Source organism: Lolium perenne, chromosome 2 (assembly GCF_019359855.2).
Source record: "Lolium perenne isolate Kyuss_39 chromosome 2, Kyuss_2.0, whole genome shotgun sequence".
Lineage (NCBI taxonomy): Eukaryota > Viridiplantae > Streptophyta > Magnoliopsida > Poales > Poaceae > Lolium > Lolium perenne.
This window is the reverse complement of record NC_067245.2, coordinates 44747980-44765977: the sequence shown is the minus strand read 5'-3', so window position 1 is coordinate 44765977 and position 17998 is coordinate 44747980. Positions and strand designations below refer to the sequence as shown.

The following is a 17998-nucleotide window of genomic DNA, read 5'->3' as shown; positions in this document are numbered from 1 at the left end:
CGGCCTGTCCGGCGCCAAATCCGGTTGACCGGGTTTCTCGAAGAATCTGCTGATGTGGCAAGTGACCAACGGCCGTATTTCGAAGAACACTATAAATAGGTCTTCTCCTACCTCTGAACAGTTAGGCACTACACTACAAGCTGTTCTTGAGCTCTCTCTCTCTTACTCCATTGCTAGAAACACCAAAAGCCTCAGATCTCCCTCCTCCTCCACCCAAACTCAAATCCCTCCGGGGAATCATTAGAGGAGGACCCGATCTACCGTTCTACCAAGCCAAATCTCATTCCCCCTTGTATTCATTGAGAAGCTTGCTTCCTAGGGTTCCTTGGAAATCCTAGGTAGGCAAGAGGAGTCCGGAAGCATCCGGGCTGTGGATTTGCTCCGGGCAAGATTGTGAAGGTTTGGAGGCTACCTCAAAGTCTACCACAAGTGAGTGAGCTATTCCTTCGTGGGATAGGCTCCGGAGAATAGGGTGAGCCTTCGTGGCGCGGGGAATCCTTCGTGGGACCTCCACTCCTCCAAACGTGACGTACCTTGTTGCAAAGCAAGGGAACACGGGAATACATCCTCGTCTCCGCGTGCTATCGGTTATCTCTAACCGAACTCCTTACTTGTGATTTAACTGCCTGTGAGAGCCTTCGTGCTTCAGTTAGTTGTATCCTCATATAGGTTGCTTCACCTAGTTTGCATTAGGCTCATCTTTATATTCCGCAAAGCCTAATATTGCAAAGAAAGAATTAAAATTTGTAGAAACCTATTCACCCCCCCCCCCCCCTCTAGGTTTACCATCTCTATACTTTCAATTGGTATCAGAGCCTGGACTCTTACTAAGGGCTTCACCGCCTTAAGAGTGAGATGGATAAACTCTTCGAGGGTCTAGATGAAGACTCTAACCTTTCGGTTAAAGAGATGAAATCTAGATTCTTGGCATATGAGGCCGAGAAGAAGAAAAAGGAGGATGAGCTACAAAACCAAATGACAGAAATGACTGCCATGCTTAAGAACCTAACTGCGGGTGGAACTCCTAGTGGGGCTTCGGCCTCTAAGGAATCCTACCATGATGTTAACCATGACTATCCCAGAAACACTTCACCCATGCCTCATATAAACCATAGTGGGACCGTTCCCCATTACGATGGAACTCACTTTCCACATTGGAAATCTGCTATGGAATCTCATATTCGCAGCTGCAGTGTGGAGCTATGGGAGCTCATTGTTCATGGACATCGGGAGCCACAAGATCCTACTCGTTTGACCTCCACCGAGTTCTACAACCGTCAACTCAATGCATCCGCACGTGACAAGATTAGAAGTGGCATCAACCGCAAGCTTCTTGATCAAGTCGATGACATTGTCTCCGCTAAAGAGTTGTGGGATCGGATCGTAGTACTCCAAGAGGGAACCGATTTGATCCAATCAGCTCTCTATGAGACCGCAAAGCAAGAGGCCTACCAATTCATGATTCGAGATGGAGAATCCATATTCGATGCCTATGCTAGGCTTGGTGCTCTGAAAGTAAGGGTCAAGGGACTTGGTGTTGAGAAGTACAATGACGGATTTGAGATGAACGAAGCCTTCATAAAATCCAAGGTCATTGCTATGATTGCCGTCAAACAAGAAGACACCAACCTTGGACTCAACTTGCAAATCATGACCAAGAGTGCCGATCTCAACTCCGATGATCTAGTCTCCTATGTGGCCACCAATGAAAGCATGGCCAAAGCCGGAAAGAGGCTCAAGGCAATGAACCGTGTTGATGAAGCCTCACACAACCATGAAGCTTCACACAACCTTGCTCTCAAAGCTAGAGCCGACCATGAAAGCAAAGAAGACTATGAGATTGAAGAAGATGAAGAGATGACTTCAACTAGTGACATTGCTACCGACTTTGCTTTCTTTGCCAAGAAGTACAAGGCGAAGTTCCCAATGCTCCTCAATGACAAGAAGAAGAAGAGAACTTGCTACAATTGTGATGAAGATAACCACTTTGCAAATGAGTGCCCTTATGAGAAAAGGGTAGACAAGCCAAAGTTCATCAAAGGGGTCAAGCCAAGATTGAAGCCGAACCCAATCAACGATCGGTACAAGAAGAACAAGGGAAGAGCTTTTGTTGGGGCCGAGTACTTGTCCGATGAAGAAGAGGAAGATGAGGAGAAGGAGGCCGGAGTGGCCGGTTTAGCTTACTCTAAGCCCGGGTCACTCTTCACATATGACTACTCCAAAGATTACTCCACGGAGAATGATGTTGGCTCTTCCTTCATGGCAAGAACAACTCAAGATGATGACTCCGATGACTCTCCCTCCTCTTCAATCATTGGCTCTTGTCTTATGGCAAGGGAAACCAAGGTAATGGAACCTCCACCTTCCCTATCTAGTGTTCTTGATGATGAAAACGAAGATCAAGAAGAATTAATTATGCTTAAGGAACTCTATGATGTTAGATGCACCCTTCGTGGTGAAGCTCTTGTCAAGTTTGATTTCTTGATGGACTCACTCAAAGAAAAGGATGAGTCCATTGAGGAATTAGAATATCAATTGAATGAGAAGGAACGGAGATTCAATCTCCTAAGACAAGAGCTAAAAACCGAAAGGTGCATATCTCAAGGCCTTAAGCAACAAATTGAAACTCATGAACTTGATAAAGTTAAGGACCTAGAAACTATTGATAGGGCTCAATTATTGACCCAAGAGCTCAATGCTTCAAAGGAGGAACTTGAAGTTGCTCATGCTTCTCTCACTAGGGATCTTGACCACCTTGAAAGAGCTAACAAGCTTGTCAAGGATGAGCTCAAGAAACTTGGAGAGAATCATGATCTACTTCAAGAATCCTACAAAAAGGCTCTTGGATCAATGAAGGATCCCAATGATGTTGAAAAGGTTGCTTGTTCCTCCATTTCCTTTACTAGTGAGCATGCTAAACTTGTTGAGGAACATGTTCGTCTACAAGAGGAACTTTCTTTGCATGTTGAGACCAATGCATATCTTGAGTCCTTGGTGACCAAATATGGTCTTGACTATCATCCTAATGAATCTTCTTGTGAGCAAGCATCTATTCTTGAGGAAAATGTTAGGCTAACAAAGGAACTTGCAAAGTTCACCACCGCCAAGAACAAGATGGGATTGGATGACCTCTTGAGTAAGCAAAGGTCAAACAATCAAAAGTATGGACTTGGATATACTCCCAAGTCCCACAAGAAGAACAACTACAAGAAGGAGAAACCCGCTCAAGATAAGAACAAGAAGGTCACTAACAATGGCAAAGCCTCAAAGGGCAAAGCCACTAGTGGTGCCCGCACGGGGCCAAACGATCACTATGCATTATTTGTTGATTATTATGGTGATGTCTATGCTAACTATGTTGGCCCTCCTAATGGCTATGCTTATAGAGAGTACTCAATTTGGGTACCAAAAGATATTGTTGCCATTGCAAAGGAACCCATTAATCGATGGGTTCCTAAATCCTCTACTTGATTTTGTAGGGGTATTCCTCCGATGGTCCAAAATGGGTGTTTGATAGTGGATGCACCAATCATATGACCGGAGGAAAAGGTGTGCTTGATCAATTCATTGAAGATATCCACAAGAAGTCAAGCATTACCTTTGGTGACAACTCAAAGGGAAAGGTACTTGGGTATGGCAAGGTAGCAATCTCTAAGGACTTGTGCCTTGAGACGGTTATGCTTGTTGAACACCTTGGCTATAACTTACTTTCTATATATCATCTTGCCGATGCGGGTACAATTCATATTTCACTAAATATTATGTGCAAGTCTTTAGGAGTGACAATCTCAAATTGGTCCTTGTTGGATTTGTGGAGAACAACCTTTATGTGGTTGACCTCTCGAAAGAGAGCCCCTCCTTCTCCACATGTCTAATGGCGGCCAAGCATGACGAAGGATGGTTGTGGCATCGCCGCCTTGGTCATGTTAACATGAGGAATCTTAAACAACTCCTAAAGGGTGAGCATATTGTGGGACTAACCGGTGTTTCTTTTGAGAAAGATCGTGTTTGTAGTGCATGTGTAGCCGGAAAGCAACTCAAGAAGAAGCATCCCATCAAGAGTATTGTTACCACATCTAGGCCTTTGGAGCTCCTTCATTTGGACCTCTTTGGGCCATCACACTATGATACTCTTGGTGGAAGCAAGTATGGACTTGTCATTGTTGATGATTACTCAAGATACTCTTGGGTCTTTCTCCTTAAGTCTAAGGACGAGACCCATCGAGAGTTCATCACCTTCGCCAAGAAAGCTCAACGTATGTATGAATCCGAGATCAAGGCAATTAGGACCGACAATGGCACCGAGTTCAAGAACTACACTATGCAAGAGTTTGTGGATGATGAGGGCATCAAGCATGAGTTTTCGGCGCCATACACCCCTCAACAAAACGGTGTTGTTGAAAGGAAGAACCGGACTATCATTGAGATGGCAAGAACCATGTTGAGTGAATTCAACTCACCCCACAACTTTTGGGGAGAAGCCATCTCTACGGCCGTTCACTACTCCAACCGGCTCTTCCTCCGTCCCCTCCGCAACAAAACCCCATACGAGCTCCTTACCGGTAACAAGCCTAATGTCATGTATATTCGTGTCTTTGGATGCAAATGCCTTGTTAAGAACAACAAAGGAAAGCTCGGTAAATTTGAAACTAGAACCATAGAGGGTATATTTGTTGGATATGCGGAGAACTCTCACGCCTATAGATACTACAACCGGTCCTCCGGGACTATTGAAGTATCTTGTGACGTGGTGTTCTTGGAGGATAATGGCTCCCAAGTGGAGCAAGTTGTTCCATGTGTTGCAGGTAATGATGTTGATCCATCTAGTGCCATCAAGCATATGGGCATTGGACACATCCGGCCCATGGAGGTTCATAATGATGATCAAGATGATGGAGTAGATGTCTCAAGCACGCCACAAGTAGAGCCTAGCTCAACCCAAGCCGAACCATCAAGTGCAACTCAAGAACCACCCTCCACTCAAGATGAGTCTCAATCCGAAGAACAAGAAGAAGATCCTCATTCCATGGAGCAAGATCATGATGACGATCAAGAAACATCCTCAACTAATGATCAAGCTCAAGTGGTCCCTCATGATCAAGTACTAGCAAGAGATGAATTCATTGATCATGAAGGAACCGTTCGGAAGATCAAGGCCGCTACAAGGGCAAGTGACATGAAAGTGGATCAAGTCCTTGGTAGCATCTCAAGAGGAGTGGTAACTCGTAGACACCATGCATTACTTATCACTTATTGTCAACATCATGCTTTTGTGTCTAGTTTTGAACCACTTAAGGTACATGAAGCCTTGGTCGATCCGGATTGGGTAATTGCCATGCAAGAAGAATTGGAGTGTTTCACTCGTAATGAAGTATGGTCTCTAATTGAGAGACCCAAGGATCATCGCATCAATGTCATTGGGACCAAATGGGTATTCAAGAACAAGCAAGATGAGAATGGCATTGTTATACGAAACAAAGCAAGGTTAGTGGCGCAAGGGTTTGCCCAAATAGAAGGTATGGATTTTGAGGATACCTTTGCGCCGTAGCCTGCCTTGAAGCTATTCGTCTTTTGCTTGCATTTGCATCTTTCCACAATTTCAAATTATATCAAATGGATGTGAAAAGTGCATTTTTGAATGGTCCCCTAAAGGAAACCGCATATGTGGCTCAACCCCCGGGTTTCGAAGACCCATGCCGACCCAACCACGTGTATTTACTCCATAAGGCACTCTACGGTCTCAAGCAAGCTCCACGTGCTTGGTATGAGTTCCTTAGGGATTTCTTACTACATGATGGGTTTTGCATGGGTACGGTCGATTCCACCCTTTTCACCAAGCGGGTTAAAGGGGGTGGCCTCTTTATATGTCAAATATATGTTGATGATATTATTTTTGGTGGAACTAACCCCAATCATAACAAAGCTTTTGAGCTATTGATGACTAGGAAATTTGAGATGTCCATGATGGGAGAGTTGAAGTTCTTTCTAGGCTTCCAAGTGAGGCAACTTGCAAAAGGCACCTTCATCTCTCAAGAAAAGTATGTGAAGGACATGCTCAAGAAATTCAACATGACCAATGCAAGTCCAATGAAGACACCCATGCCCGTAAAGGGGCAACTTGGTTCATGTGACGGTGAGAAGGATGTGGACATAAAGGTATACCGCTCCATGATAGGATCCTTGCTCTACCTTTGTGCCTCTAGGCCGGATATCATGCTAAGTGTAGGGATGTGTGCTCGTTTTCAATCCGCTCCCAAGGAGAGCCATTTAGTGGCGGTCAAACGGATACTAAGATACCTTGTTCTCACTCCTACTCTCGGGCTATGGTATCCAAAGGGGTCAACCTTTGAACTCATTGGCTATTCGGATTCCGATTGGGCCGGTGATAAGGTTGATCGGAAGTCTACCTCCGGGGCTTGCCAATTTATTGGCCGGTCATTGGTGAGTTGGTCATCCAAGAAACAAAACTCCACCGCCCTATCCACCGCCGAAGCCGAATACATATCCGCGGCATCTTGTTGCACTCAATTGTTATGGATGAAGCAAACCTTGAAAGACTATGGTGTGTCTCTTGGTACGGTGCCTCTTCTTTGCGACAATGAAAGTGCAATAAAGATCGCCAACAACCCGGTTCAACATTGTCGCACCAAACATATTGACATTCGCCATCACTTCCTACGTGATCATGTTGCCAATAAGGATATTGATCTCACTCATGTGGGAACAACCTACCAATTGGCGGATATTTTCACTAAGCCTTTGGATGAAGCCCGCTTTGTTAACTTGAGAGGAGAACTTGGTATTCTTGATCCTAAAAACTTGGATTGATTAACTTCTTGCACTATATTCTTGCATCTATCTTGCTATCTAGCTTAGAGGCATAGCACATATGGGGATAGTCATTCTACCATATCTTGGTATGATGCATACCTATGTGTGCAACATAAATAGACCCAATGTCATTATATGGACCCAAGCATGTCTCTTCGAGGTCTCATGACATTTGCGCTTTCACATAGGGGAAGTAATCCCCCGCCCCTCATTGAGCCTTCATTACAACTTGATTTGACTATATAAGGCCAAATGATCTTATTGCAAAAACTATTTCAAAATGCTCTTATGATTCTTGATATACTTCGAATCATGCCCATTGTAGCTATTTGTATCTTGTTTGCATTTTCACTCCAATGGGTATGCCTAGAGAACTTTGTGTTTTCCAATCCCATGTCTATGCTCATCTCATCATCATCTATCTATCTATATGTACATGTCATCATATGAGCACTCACACACATTTACACAAAGAATAGGGGCAAAACGAGGCAAAATGACACATTTTTGGGAAAATTGACTCTGGCCGGTCACTGGCCCGGTCGGACCGGCCTGTGCGCCGGATCGTCCGATCAGCAGCCCGGTCGACCGGGCGCCCGACCGGCCGTGCGGGCTGTTATGTTTTGAAGAGGATACCCCTTGGGGATCTTCTTCCCCATTATCCCCCACCTCTCAAACCTCCATGGCCGCCGCCTCCACCATCTCCACCACACCCTAGGCACTTCCCACCACTAGATTCTCCCCAAACTTCACACAACCATAGATCGGGATCTCTCAAGCACCTTCACCAAAGGATTTGGTCCCTCTCAAGCTCGTTTGGGAGATCGTGGGGATTTGGTCCTCAAGCCTTCTTCACGAGTTCTTCTTGCTCACTTGGGCCAAGAGGACAATGTCTTCGGGTAAATCTTTCTCCCTATCCCTCTCCCTCTTGCTTTCCCTCTCCCATTGCTCATTTTTGAGGAAAGTTGAGAAAAGTTAGGGTTAGGGTTAGGGTTAGTAAGTCCTCATGCCACCTAGAGTGTCACACCCCTCCTATGCACATTGTTCACTCTCCTGGTATAATCTATGTTCAAGTTTGTGAGTTTTGCATGATTTTATGTCGAATTTCTGGGCAAACATCACAACTCAGCATGACCCGGTCTACAGCCCGGTCGACCGGCCTCTCGACCGGCTGGTCCGGCGCACCGCCCGGTCAACCGGATGGCCAACCGGCTTGTCCGGTCTGTCGTCCGGTCGGACCGGCTCCTGCGCCGGCTCGCCCAGCTTTTTCGCATGATCTCGTCGAGACACTTGAATATAGGCTATGCTTTTGGTTTCCTCACATATGCTGATGACATGTACACTTACCTCTTTGCTATCCTCGCCCTATTATGCTGATTCACAGGTGATGAATGGACTGATGCGGACCTTGGCCATGTTGCCAAGAGAGGGAGGCGCTCCGGGGTTCCACCACGGCGCTCCACTGGTCGTGCTCCTCAGACTACGGGAGGTGGCAGCTCAACTGGAGGCAGAATCAAGAAATCTGCCAATAAGAGGAAAGATAAAGAGGCAGCACAGGATGGTGATGAGGTACTGCCAGATTTCCATGTTGGTAATGTGCATATTGGGGCATGGAGAAGACTCAGAGAGTCCAACCCCTATCGCTTTGAGGAACCCACTTACACAGGGGGAGATCAATTTTTCTGGACCAACACACAGCAAGTCATGTGGGATGACTTCTATGACTCCCGCGAGCACATGAAGAAAGGCACCATTGTTATGCCCAAGGCCATCAAGGATGTCATTGGAATGTATGAAGCCACCAAGTTCCGCTTTGTGGTTGCGACCTTGAGGCGGATGGGATTGTATGATCTTATGTGCTTGACACCTACTGATGGGTGCTATTGTCCAACCTTGGTGAGACAGTTTCACTGCACAGTCTTTTTCCATGATGATGCAGCTCGGACTATGACTTGGATGACTGGCAAACAGAAATACACTTGCAACTATCTTGATTTCTGTGAAGCATTGGGGTTTGGTGGAGGGCGTACTTCTGGCTTCAAGATATATTCTCAGCAGAAGTTCAACCGTGGGGACATTGCTGGTTGTTATCCGCCGGAACCCACACCTGGACCTCCCACCATCTCCGGGATGTACTACTCCTACCTCTTACTTGCCAAGCTCTTCCGTGAGACTCTCATCAGCAAGTCCGGCGATACAAGTGAATGCCGTGCATATCATCTGAACTTGATGTACTACTGTCTCCCTGAGCACCGGCAACCTATTGATGGCTGTGATCTCATCTACTGCGAGTTACGGCGCTGTGTTCGCGAGAGGTTGACTCCTAATCTTGCCCAGTACGTTCAGCTGCTCATCAACAAGGTTGTGCCCGCACCTCTCAATACTTTAGGTGAGCGGGTCAGGATGGAAGCGTTCAAAGTACCTGCTCAAGGTGATAACCCGGATGTTCCTGAAATGATGCCTTCTGAGCGCCGGTCCAAGGCACGCCATGACCATGCTAGCTCCAGCTCCTCTCGTCGCCCACAGCGTGGTGGCGCACGGTTCTTCTCTCGCTTATGGCAGATGTGCAAAAATACAAATGATGTTGCACATCAAAGTCTCTCTTTGAACCAAGAGACAAGGAGGCGCCAAAATGAGTTCATGGCTGCTAGGAATGTGCCTATCCCTCCTCCTGGCCCTGAGTTGGAGCCTGTCCATGCACCAGACTGGGAGATGCCTCTTCTCACTGATGAGATGTTCCAGAACTTTGATCCTTCTCTGTACTTTGGTGGTCCTACTCCTAGATTTGCTCATGCACCTCCTGCTGATGATGATGATGAAGAGGATGATGACGGTAATGAGGATGATGATGATGAGGATGATGATGAAGAGGATGGCGATGGGGATGGTGATGGCAGCTCTCCATCCGCGGGGCACGAGTTCTATTGATGGGACGCTAGCATCTCTCCTCTTTTCTTCGCCTTTTTGGTGTTCCGATGCCAAAGGGGGAGAAGAGAGTAGAGTCTAGAATCACGGGGTTCTTTGATTATCACAAGCCATGGGAGTTGCTTTATTTGAATTTTATATGGCTTGTGCGTATTTGCTTTGATTTCTCAAGAACCATTTGCTACTTTGAATAATTTATGTATGGATATGTATGGACGACTATTATGTGTGCTACTCTATGTTAGGATAATCATGCTTTATGGATAATCATGCTTTATGCTTATATATGTTGATATACTTGTCCATACCATGCTTGTTTCCTAAAGATATTGGGGGAGCTTCTCATATTCCACAAATGGTGCACTTTGCATTCAAACGCAAACTCTCCAAGTGCACACATTATGGGGGAGCTGTCGTAATATCTTATATGGAATCAAGGTTTAGAGCTTATCATAATATCTATGTGTTACTCTAGCTCGGTTTGTCATCGTATACCAAAAAGGGGGAGATTGTAAGGGTATTTTACCCTTATCCATTATTTTGGTATCTATGACACCGTGCTAGAGTATTTGGACTAATACATGCCTACAAGATGACTTTCAGGTATTAGCCAAAGAGGTATGATGGTGTAGCAATGGAACAAAAGGCAACGGGAGACCCCCCCAATTCGACGAAAAATCAGCTAGTTTTTCTGAGCCTGGCCGGTCACAGATCCGGTCGGACCGGCCCTGGCACCGGGCAGCCCAACCGGACCCAGAACCGGTGCCATCCGGGCAAGTTCCAGTAAAGAAAAGAAGCTCTCCGGTGTGCGTCCGGTCACCAGCCCGGTTTGGAACCGGCTGCTCCGGTCCACGGCCCGGTCGACGGGCGCCGGACCGAGCGGCCCGGTCAAGAACCGGATTCTCGCTGTGACATCCGGGCACCATCCAAGAAGCCCGTAAGCCTGCCCGGTCAAGTCCCGGTCCCAGCTCCGGTTGGAAACCGGCCGGCCGGTACTGTGGCCCGGTCGACCGGCTGTGGACCGGCTTTGTCCGGCGCCAAATCCGGTTGACCGGGTTTCTCGAAGAATCTGCTGATGTGGCAAGTGACCAACGGCCGTATTTCGAAGAACACTATAAATAGGTCTTCTCCTACCTCTGAACAGTTAGGCACTACACTACAAGCTGTTCTTGAGCTCTCTCTCTCTTACTCCATTGCTAGAAACACCAAAAGCCTCAGATCTCCCTCCTCCTCCACCCAAACTCAAATCCCTCCGGGGAATCATTAGAGGAGGACCCGATCTACCGTTCTACCAAGCCAAATCTCATTCCCCCTTGTATTCATTGAGAAGCTTGCTTCCTAGGGTTCCTTGGAAATCCTAGGTAGGCAAGAGGAGTCCGGAAGCATCCGGGCTGTGGATTTGCTCCGGGCAAGATTGTGAAGGTTTGGAGGCTACCTCAAAGTCTACCACAAGTGAGTGAGCTATTCCTTCGTGGGATAGGCTCCGGAGAATAGGGTGAGCCTTCGTGGCGCGGGGAATCCTTCGTGGGACCTCCACTCCTCCAAACGTGACGTACCTTGTTGCAAAGCAAGGGAACACGGGAATACATCCTCGTCTCCGCGTGCTATCGGTTATCTCTAACCGAACTCCTTACTTGTGATTTAACTGCCTGTGAGAGCCTTCGTGCTTGAGTTAGTTGTATCCTCATATAGGTTGCTTCACCTAGTTTGCATTAGGCTCATCTTTATATTCCGCAAAGCCTAATATTGCAAAGAAAGAATTAAAATTTGTAGAAACCTATTCACCCCCCCCCCCCCTCTAGGTTTACCATCTCTATACTTTCAAAGCTTCATACCATCCGAATTGTGCTCTGCAATTTGACAGAATACGTGTGTAGTCAAGACTCAGTCTAACAGCATCTCCAGCGCATCCCAAAGCGTCCCACAAACGACGCCGAATTAATCGTTTGGGGATGTGTTTTGTTGGTGTCATGTTTAGGGGACGTCGCTTTCCAGTTACGTTCTCCAAACGCCGCTCCCGAACTTTTTATATGGTTTTCGAAAACACAATCATTTATTAAATATTACATAAAAATAAATATGTTTGCCGAGATTGTTTTCAAATTAAAATACAACAAACAATTAAACAAACGTAATAAATGGGGCTAGATCATGGTGATGCGGCATTTGCTGATAATCCTTTGATCCTCCACATATGCTCAACGAGATCATTTTGGAGTTGCTCGTGAACATAGCTGTCACGGATCTCTGCGTGCATGGCGAGGAAATCAGCAAAATATGCAGGCAACTCATGATCAGCCTCCGTAAGAGGGTCCTGACACTCATAGGGATCAACATGTCTTCTGATATGATTCTTGCGGTCATCCTTGGTGATCATGTTGTGCATGATCACACAAGTCTGCATCACCTCCCACATTTGGTCGTGAGACCAGCTTAGAGCAGGGTACCGAATAATTACAAATTGAACTTGAAGCACACCAAATGCCCGCTCGACATCCTTCCTGCAAGCCTCCTGTCGTGAAGCAAAGTGGCAATTCTTCTGACCTGATGGAGCCGAGGTTGTTTTGACAAAAGTGGTCCATTTTGAATATATACCATCGGCTGGATAATAGCTTTTGGTATATTGGTGGTCATTGATCTTATAGTTGCATGGTGGAGCCTGACCCTCCACTAGTTTGCTGAACACCGGAGACTGCTGCAACACGTTGGTGTCATTGTGTGATCCCACCATGCTAAAGAAAGAATGCCAAATTCACAGGTCATAATCGGCCACAGCTTTAAGCACCACACTGCAATATTCATGACGCCCTTTGTATATACCTTGCCAAACAAACGTGCAGTTCTTCCATGCCCAGTGCATGCAATTGATGCTTCCAAGCATTTCAGGGAATCCTCTGGCAGAATTTTGTGCCATGATCCTTGCAGTCTCTTCTTCAGTTGGCCCTCTCAAGTATTTGCCAAACTTTCCTCCCACAGCTCGGCAAAACTTGTACATGCACTCGATGGCAGTTGACTCACTCATGCGTAGGTAGTCGTTATGTGTATCAGCAGGTGCTCCGTATGCAAGCATTCTAACGGCGGTTGTGCACTTCTGAATCAACGAGAATCCGGCAACGCCTACAACATCGTGCTTCAGCTTGAAGTAGTTGTCGAACTCTCGAACGTCGTGGAGAATATTCATGAACAAACCCTTCCTCATCCCATACCGGCGCCGAAAATTTTCGGCATGTGTTGCCTCATCTACGAAGTAGTCGTTGTGCAGCATGGTATGCCCCTCCATCCTCTGCTCGGGCTTCGACTTCTTTCTCCCCGACTTTGATCATCCGTGGCGCGGCCTCCTCCGCTTCCCCGCCTCGACATCAATCATTTCCTGGAGGGACGCGATGATCAGCAAATGCTCCCGGGTGTCGTCGTCGAAGGCTTGCTCGTCCTCCAACAGTCGGACAAGCATCTCGTCGTCGATATCCATGTCTAAAGCAAAATTAATGATTAAAATTGCGCCGCGGCAGACGAGGCAACGAACAGCGACCTATCGCGCCTATCTGACAAGTCGTCGACACCTTATGTGCGCCGAGGTGGGGCGGATTTGATGCCGCGTTCTGGGACACGCTGGCGAAGTGGCGGAGGCGAAAAGGCCGGCGAGAGAGCTAGCATCGACAATGGTGCCGACTCAGAAGAGATCAGCCGTCAAAACGGTCGGCAAATCCAGCGGCGGCGAAGGGTTGGGAGGCGCGACGAGAAATAAAATGCGTGAACCAACGGTTATGGAAATAGTCGCCAACAAGTGGAAGCTCGTCTCGATGTTCGTTGTGTCCAGCGTGCCAGAGCATCCCCTGTGTAGCGGGGATGGGCTCGAGACGCCGAACACCGTATTGGACCGCGCCGAATAAAAGGAAGCTTTGAGGGGCGCGGCTGGAAACGATTTTTTGTCTGATGCACCCCAAATCCCTTTAGGAAACGCGGCTGGAAACGATTTTTTGTCTGATGCACCCCAAATCCCTTTAGGGAACGCGGCTGGAGATTCTCTAATAGCATGTTCCAAGTTAACTATACGCACACGCCTTACCATTTACAACGCTTGAGTGTGAAAGCAAACAAAATTTTAAGCCTGTCCCTCATAAGAATGGATTCATGCAATTGTGCTGAATTGTAAGAATTTCTGTATTGTCAAATACAGTTAACTGAATGTGCTTGCTCTGCTGCGGTTGTGTCCGACTGAAAAACTAACTATGTGTTGTACAAAATATGTTGAGCGTCTGTCTACTAATGGAAGGAAGGTCAGAAGGGGCATCAGGGAGACGTCTAAGGGCTCCGCCGGTGGGGTGGAGCGAGCCGTCAGAGGTGGGCAGAGCGCGCCATCTCAGCCGTTTTCTCTTGTTTCGTCGCAGCCACTTTCTCCAACGATCCGTCTCGGCTAGGGGTGGGGCGGAGACAGCCATCTCCAGGGCTCCGTCGCAGCCAGAGGTGGGCGCCCAGTCCATCATTAGGTCAATCCCTGCTCAATCGCTAGCCCAATCTCAAGACACAACCTGGGCAATCCGAACATTGCAAATCTCCAGCCTAGAGCTATGAGGGTGTCCATTCAGACAGAGAGAAACGGCATGGTTATGACAATTCCCAGAAAAAGGGTGTCATTCTTCAAATGGGAAGCAGGCAGACCTAAAAGCGTCCAGCAGAACAAGAAAAACAGACCGCACACCATGGTCATGACCGTCCATATGCCACCAACAGGTGTCAAGCATGTGTACAAGTTGGTTCCATACAGGCAGATATAGAGTACCACAGGATATATTATGCACAGCAGGAGGAGTTCATAACTTTATATAGCTGGACAATGAGACGAAAAGTGGAAATAGCTCTCGAACTCTAGTATGCTCGTTTTAAATAAAGAACTTGAAACCAATCCGGCATGAATCATGTTGTGTCATGGACCACACATATACGGTTGTGCTAATCAGGAAAACAATCCTGGAAATGGGCATTCGAAAGATGCACAATACATGAGTCTGGTACCAAGGAACTGAAACTGGCAAATTAAGAGAATTTTAGACTCAATGCAAACAATGAGTTTGGAGCAAACTACTGGGACTTATGAGTAACTGTAAGCATGTGTATCTCACATTCTCACATACTCTCTCCGATTCATATTAATTGTCTCTAATATGGATGTATCTAGACACATTTTAATTCTACATACATCCATACTAGCGACAAGTAATATGAATTAGAGGGAGTACTAAAAACTCCAACCTAGGGTCCAGAATATCATCGAACAGCATACATATGATATTGGCAAACCAGTTCAGATTAGTGGACTACTGACATGAGTGAAGGGCAACAATATTTTCAATAACAGGTAATAGATACAGGAAGACTAGCCTGGGGCTTCTGGATGATTGTAAGCTTGTAACTAATGATGCCAAGATGTCACGATACAGTGTGTGTTGCTCCTACCAAACAAGTGAAACTGGCAGGTTCAGTCCAACATGGCACTCAAATTAATTCACTCTCAGTGCAAACAATGAGTTGCAGCAAAATGCTGAGTCGTGGGTGATTGTAAGCATATATATACAGAAATTTAAGAACAGGGGACTACTGGGATGAGGTGAGATCAAAATCATTGCACTAATGGATAAAATATACACGAATACAGGCCTGAGACTCTTGGATGACTGTGTATGAACATAGGAAACCAAATACCCACATTATGTGGTGCAAATATTATGACTACAAGACTGAACTTAAGCTTGAATATCAGGAAACAGCAGATTGATGACATTGACAAACCAGAAACTTCAGTACAGTTGTAATATGAGCGCAAAATTCACTGCATTAACTGATAACAGATACCACAGCAAAACAGGTCTCATTGTCCAAGAAACATAATGGGAAATCTCTCTAATTACCATAGCATTTCAGTAGAATGGCAGTAATCTAGTGATAGTACACTACGACTTCCAAACCATAAAAGGATTGCACGGGGTACATAGCAAGAGAGGTAGTTCAAACTCCCCCATAATTGCAACCAAATAACCACCAGGAAATGTAAACTAACGACCTACCTATTGTCCCTCCTCTGCCTCTGCCTCTTTCTTCTTCTTTTTCTTGTCCTTTTTCTTCTCACTTTTCTCAGCTTCGGCACTCCCTGGTTCAGCAACAACATCACTGCCTTCCTTGCTCTTCTTCTTTTTCTTTTTCTTCTCACTGGCACCCTTCTCCTCATCAGACAGTTCGACCTTTTCCTCCTTCACAGCTGATCCTGGTTCTCCCTTGTCCTTCTTTTTCTTCTTCTTCTTCTCACTCTTCTCCTCTTCCACAGCCTCGGTGCCCTCCTCCTCAACCTTGATCTTCTTGGCAGGTGTTGCAGCTACATCCTCCTCATCAGTCTTCCTCTTCTTCTTCTTCTCCTTGACGTCCTCACTTGCCACCACATCCTGCTGTTCCAGCTTCACCTTCTCGGGCTCAGGAGCAGCTGCAATGCTAGCAATCATTGCATCACCACCAGTAGGAAGCACCACATTGCGAAGCCACTCCTCTGGGGTCTTGTCAGTTGGCTTCCCATGCTTATCAAGGAGGCCCTCAGCAATCATCTTCTTCTTCTTAAGCGCCACCGGGCCAAGTCCCCACTTCCTCGGGTACGTGTCCCTGTCCATGACCACCCTCTTGATCTTGGCCACAGCACCATGGTCGCAAGTCGCCATAACAGCAGTGGGCATCTCAGCAATACCAATGGCAATCGCCTCCCCCTTGGTAGTCATGAGGACAACCTCTTCCCCAACATCAATGTCATTCTCAAACCGAAGCAGCCCAGGGATCATAAGCTTGGCACCATAGCAGATAGCATTGACAGCAGAGTCCTTCACCACAAGCCTCTTGTAGCTAGTAAGAATCACCTCAAGCGGCATCACAACACGCCTAATGTAAGACTCATCCTTGTGGTTGTCAAGCGCCCACATGGAGTCCATGACATCGTGCATGGTGACCATGTTGTCCTGCTCGCCAAGGATGCCCGACCGCACACGGCGCAGCTCCTGCATATGCGCGCCGACGCCGAGGAGCAGGCCGAGGTGCACGCAGAGGGTCCGGACGTAGGTCCCGGCCTCGCACGAGATCCAGAAGACGGCGAGGTGGCGGTCGGCGTCGTGCTCGAGCAGCTTGCTCTCGTAGATGGTGCGCACGCGGAGCTGGCGCTTGACGGCGGAGATGAGTGGCGGGCGCTGGAAGACGGCGCCGGTGAGGGACTCGAGCGCGCGCGCGACGCGGGCCGTGTCGGGCACGGCGGCGTGGAAGCGCGCGATGCAGACGTACTCCTTGCCGGCGCCCTGCTGCGACTTGACGAGGCGCGTGGCGCGGTCGACGCAGACGATCAGGTTGCCGGTCACCTTGGGGTCGAGCGTGCCGCTGTGGCCCGTCTTCTCGACGCGGAGCAGGCGCTTGATCCAGGCGACCACCTCGTGGGAGGACGGGTTGGAGGGCTTGTCGAGGTTGATGACGCCGTAGCGGAGGTACTCGGCGATGGGGCGCTTGAGCGGGGAGTGGCCGGACGGGAGCGGGGTGTAGTGGCCCGTGCGCACGTTGAGGCGGTCGTAGTTCTTGAGGAGGAGCGGCCAGGTGGAGGTGTCGAGGGAGGGGATGAGGGACTGCGGCTTGATCATGAAGCCGTCGGTCTTGGCCTCGGCCTCCGCCAGCGACGGTGTGTCGACGGCGGCGGCGGCGGGGTCGGCGGAGGCATCCTTGGACTTGGTCTTCTTCTTCTTGGATTTGGTGAGGTCGGAGGCGGGGGACGCGACGGCCGGCGGCGTGGAGGACATGGCGGCGGGTGGGGAGGGAGGTGGGAGGGGCTTTAGGGATTAGGGTTTTTGCGGCCGTGGCGGCTAGAGGAAGAAGTGGGGTTTTAAGGACAAGGGTTTAGCGGGTGAGGATGCTGCCCAGCGTGGGCTCGATGGAAATGGGCTTGCGGTTGGGCCGCCCAGCCACAATACATGGAATGGGCTCGATGACTTGTGTTTCTGATCCGAACCAGAGGGGTATATGGAAGGAGAAAAAATGGATGCCTCGGTGAGATCTGTGAGGCCAGTTCCGATAAATTCACAAATATCATAGTCCAATCAAGGTTATGCATACCGATGTGGGAAGTATTTTTTTTTTCAGAGCACGCGCAAAACGTGTCTTATCTTTATAGAAGAGAAAAGAGTGCGAAATTACAAGAGCAGCACCAAGGCACTGCGAACCCACACACACA

General features: G+C 47.8%; 1 protein-coding gene across 1 annotated transcript; it reads right to left on the bottom strand.

Moving 5' to 3' along the window:
* Positions 1 to 15568: 15568 nt before the first annotated feature.
* Positions 15569 to 17632, bottom strand: LOC127331979 (H/ACA ribonucleoprotein complex subunit 4). Its single transcript, XM_051358222.2, has one exon. The coding sequence runs from the start codon at positions 17565 to 17567 to the stop codon at positions 15819 to 15821; it is 1749 nt and encodes a 582-aa protein (XP_051214182.1). The 5' UTR covers positions 17568 to 17632; the 3' UTR covers positions 15569 to 15818.
* Between the last annotated feature and the right edge of the window lie 366 nt (positions 17633 to 17998).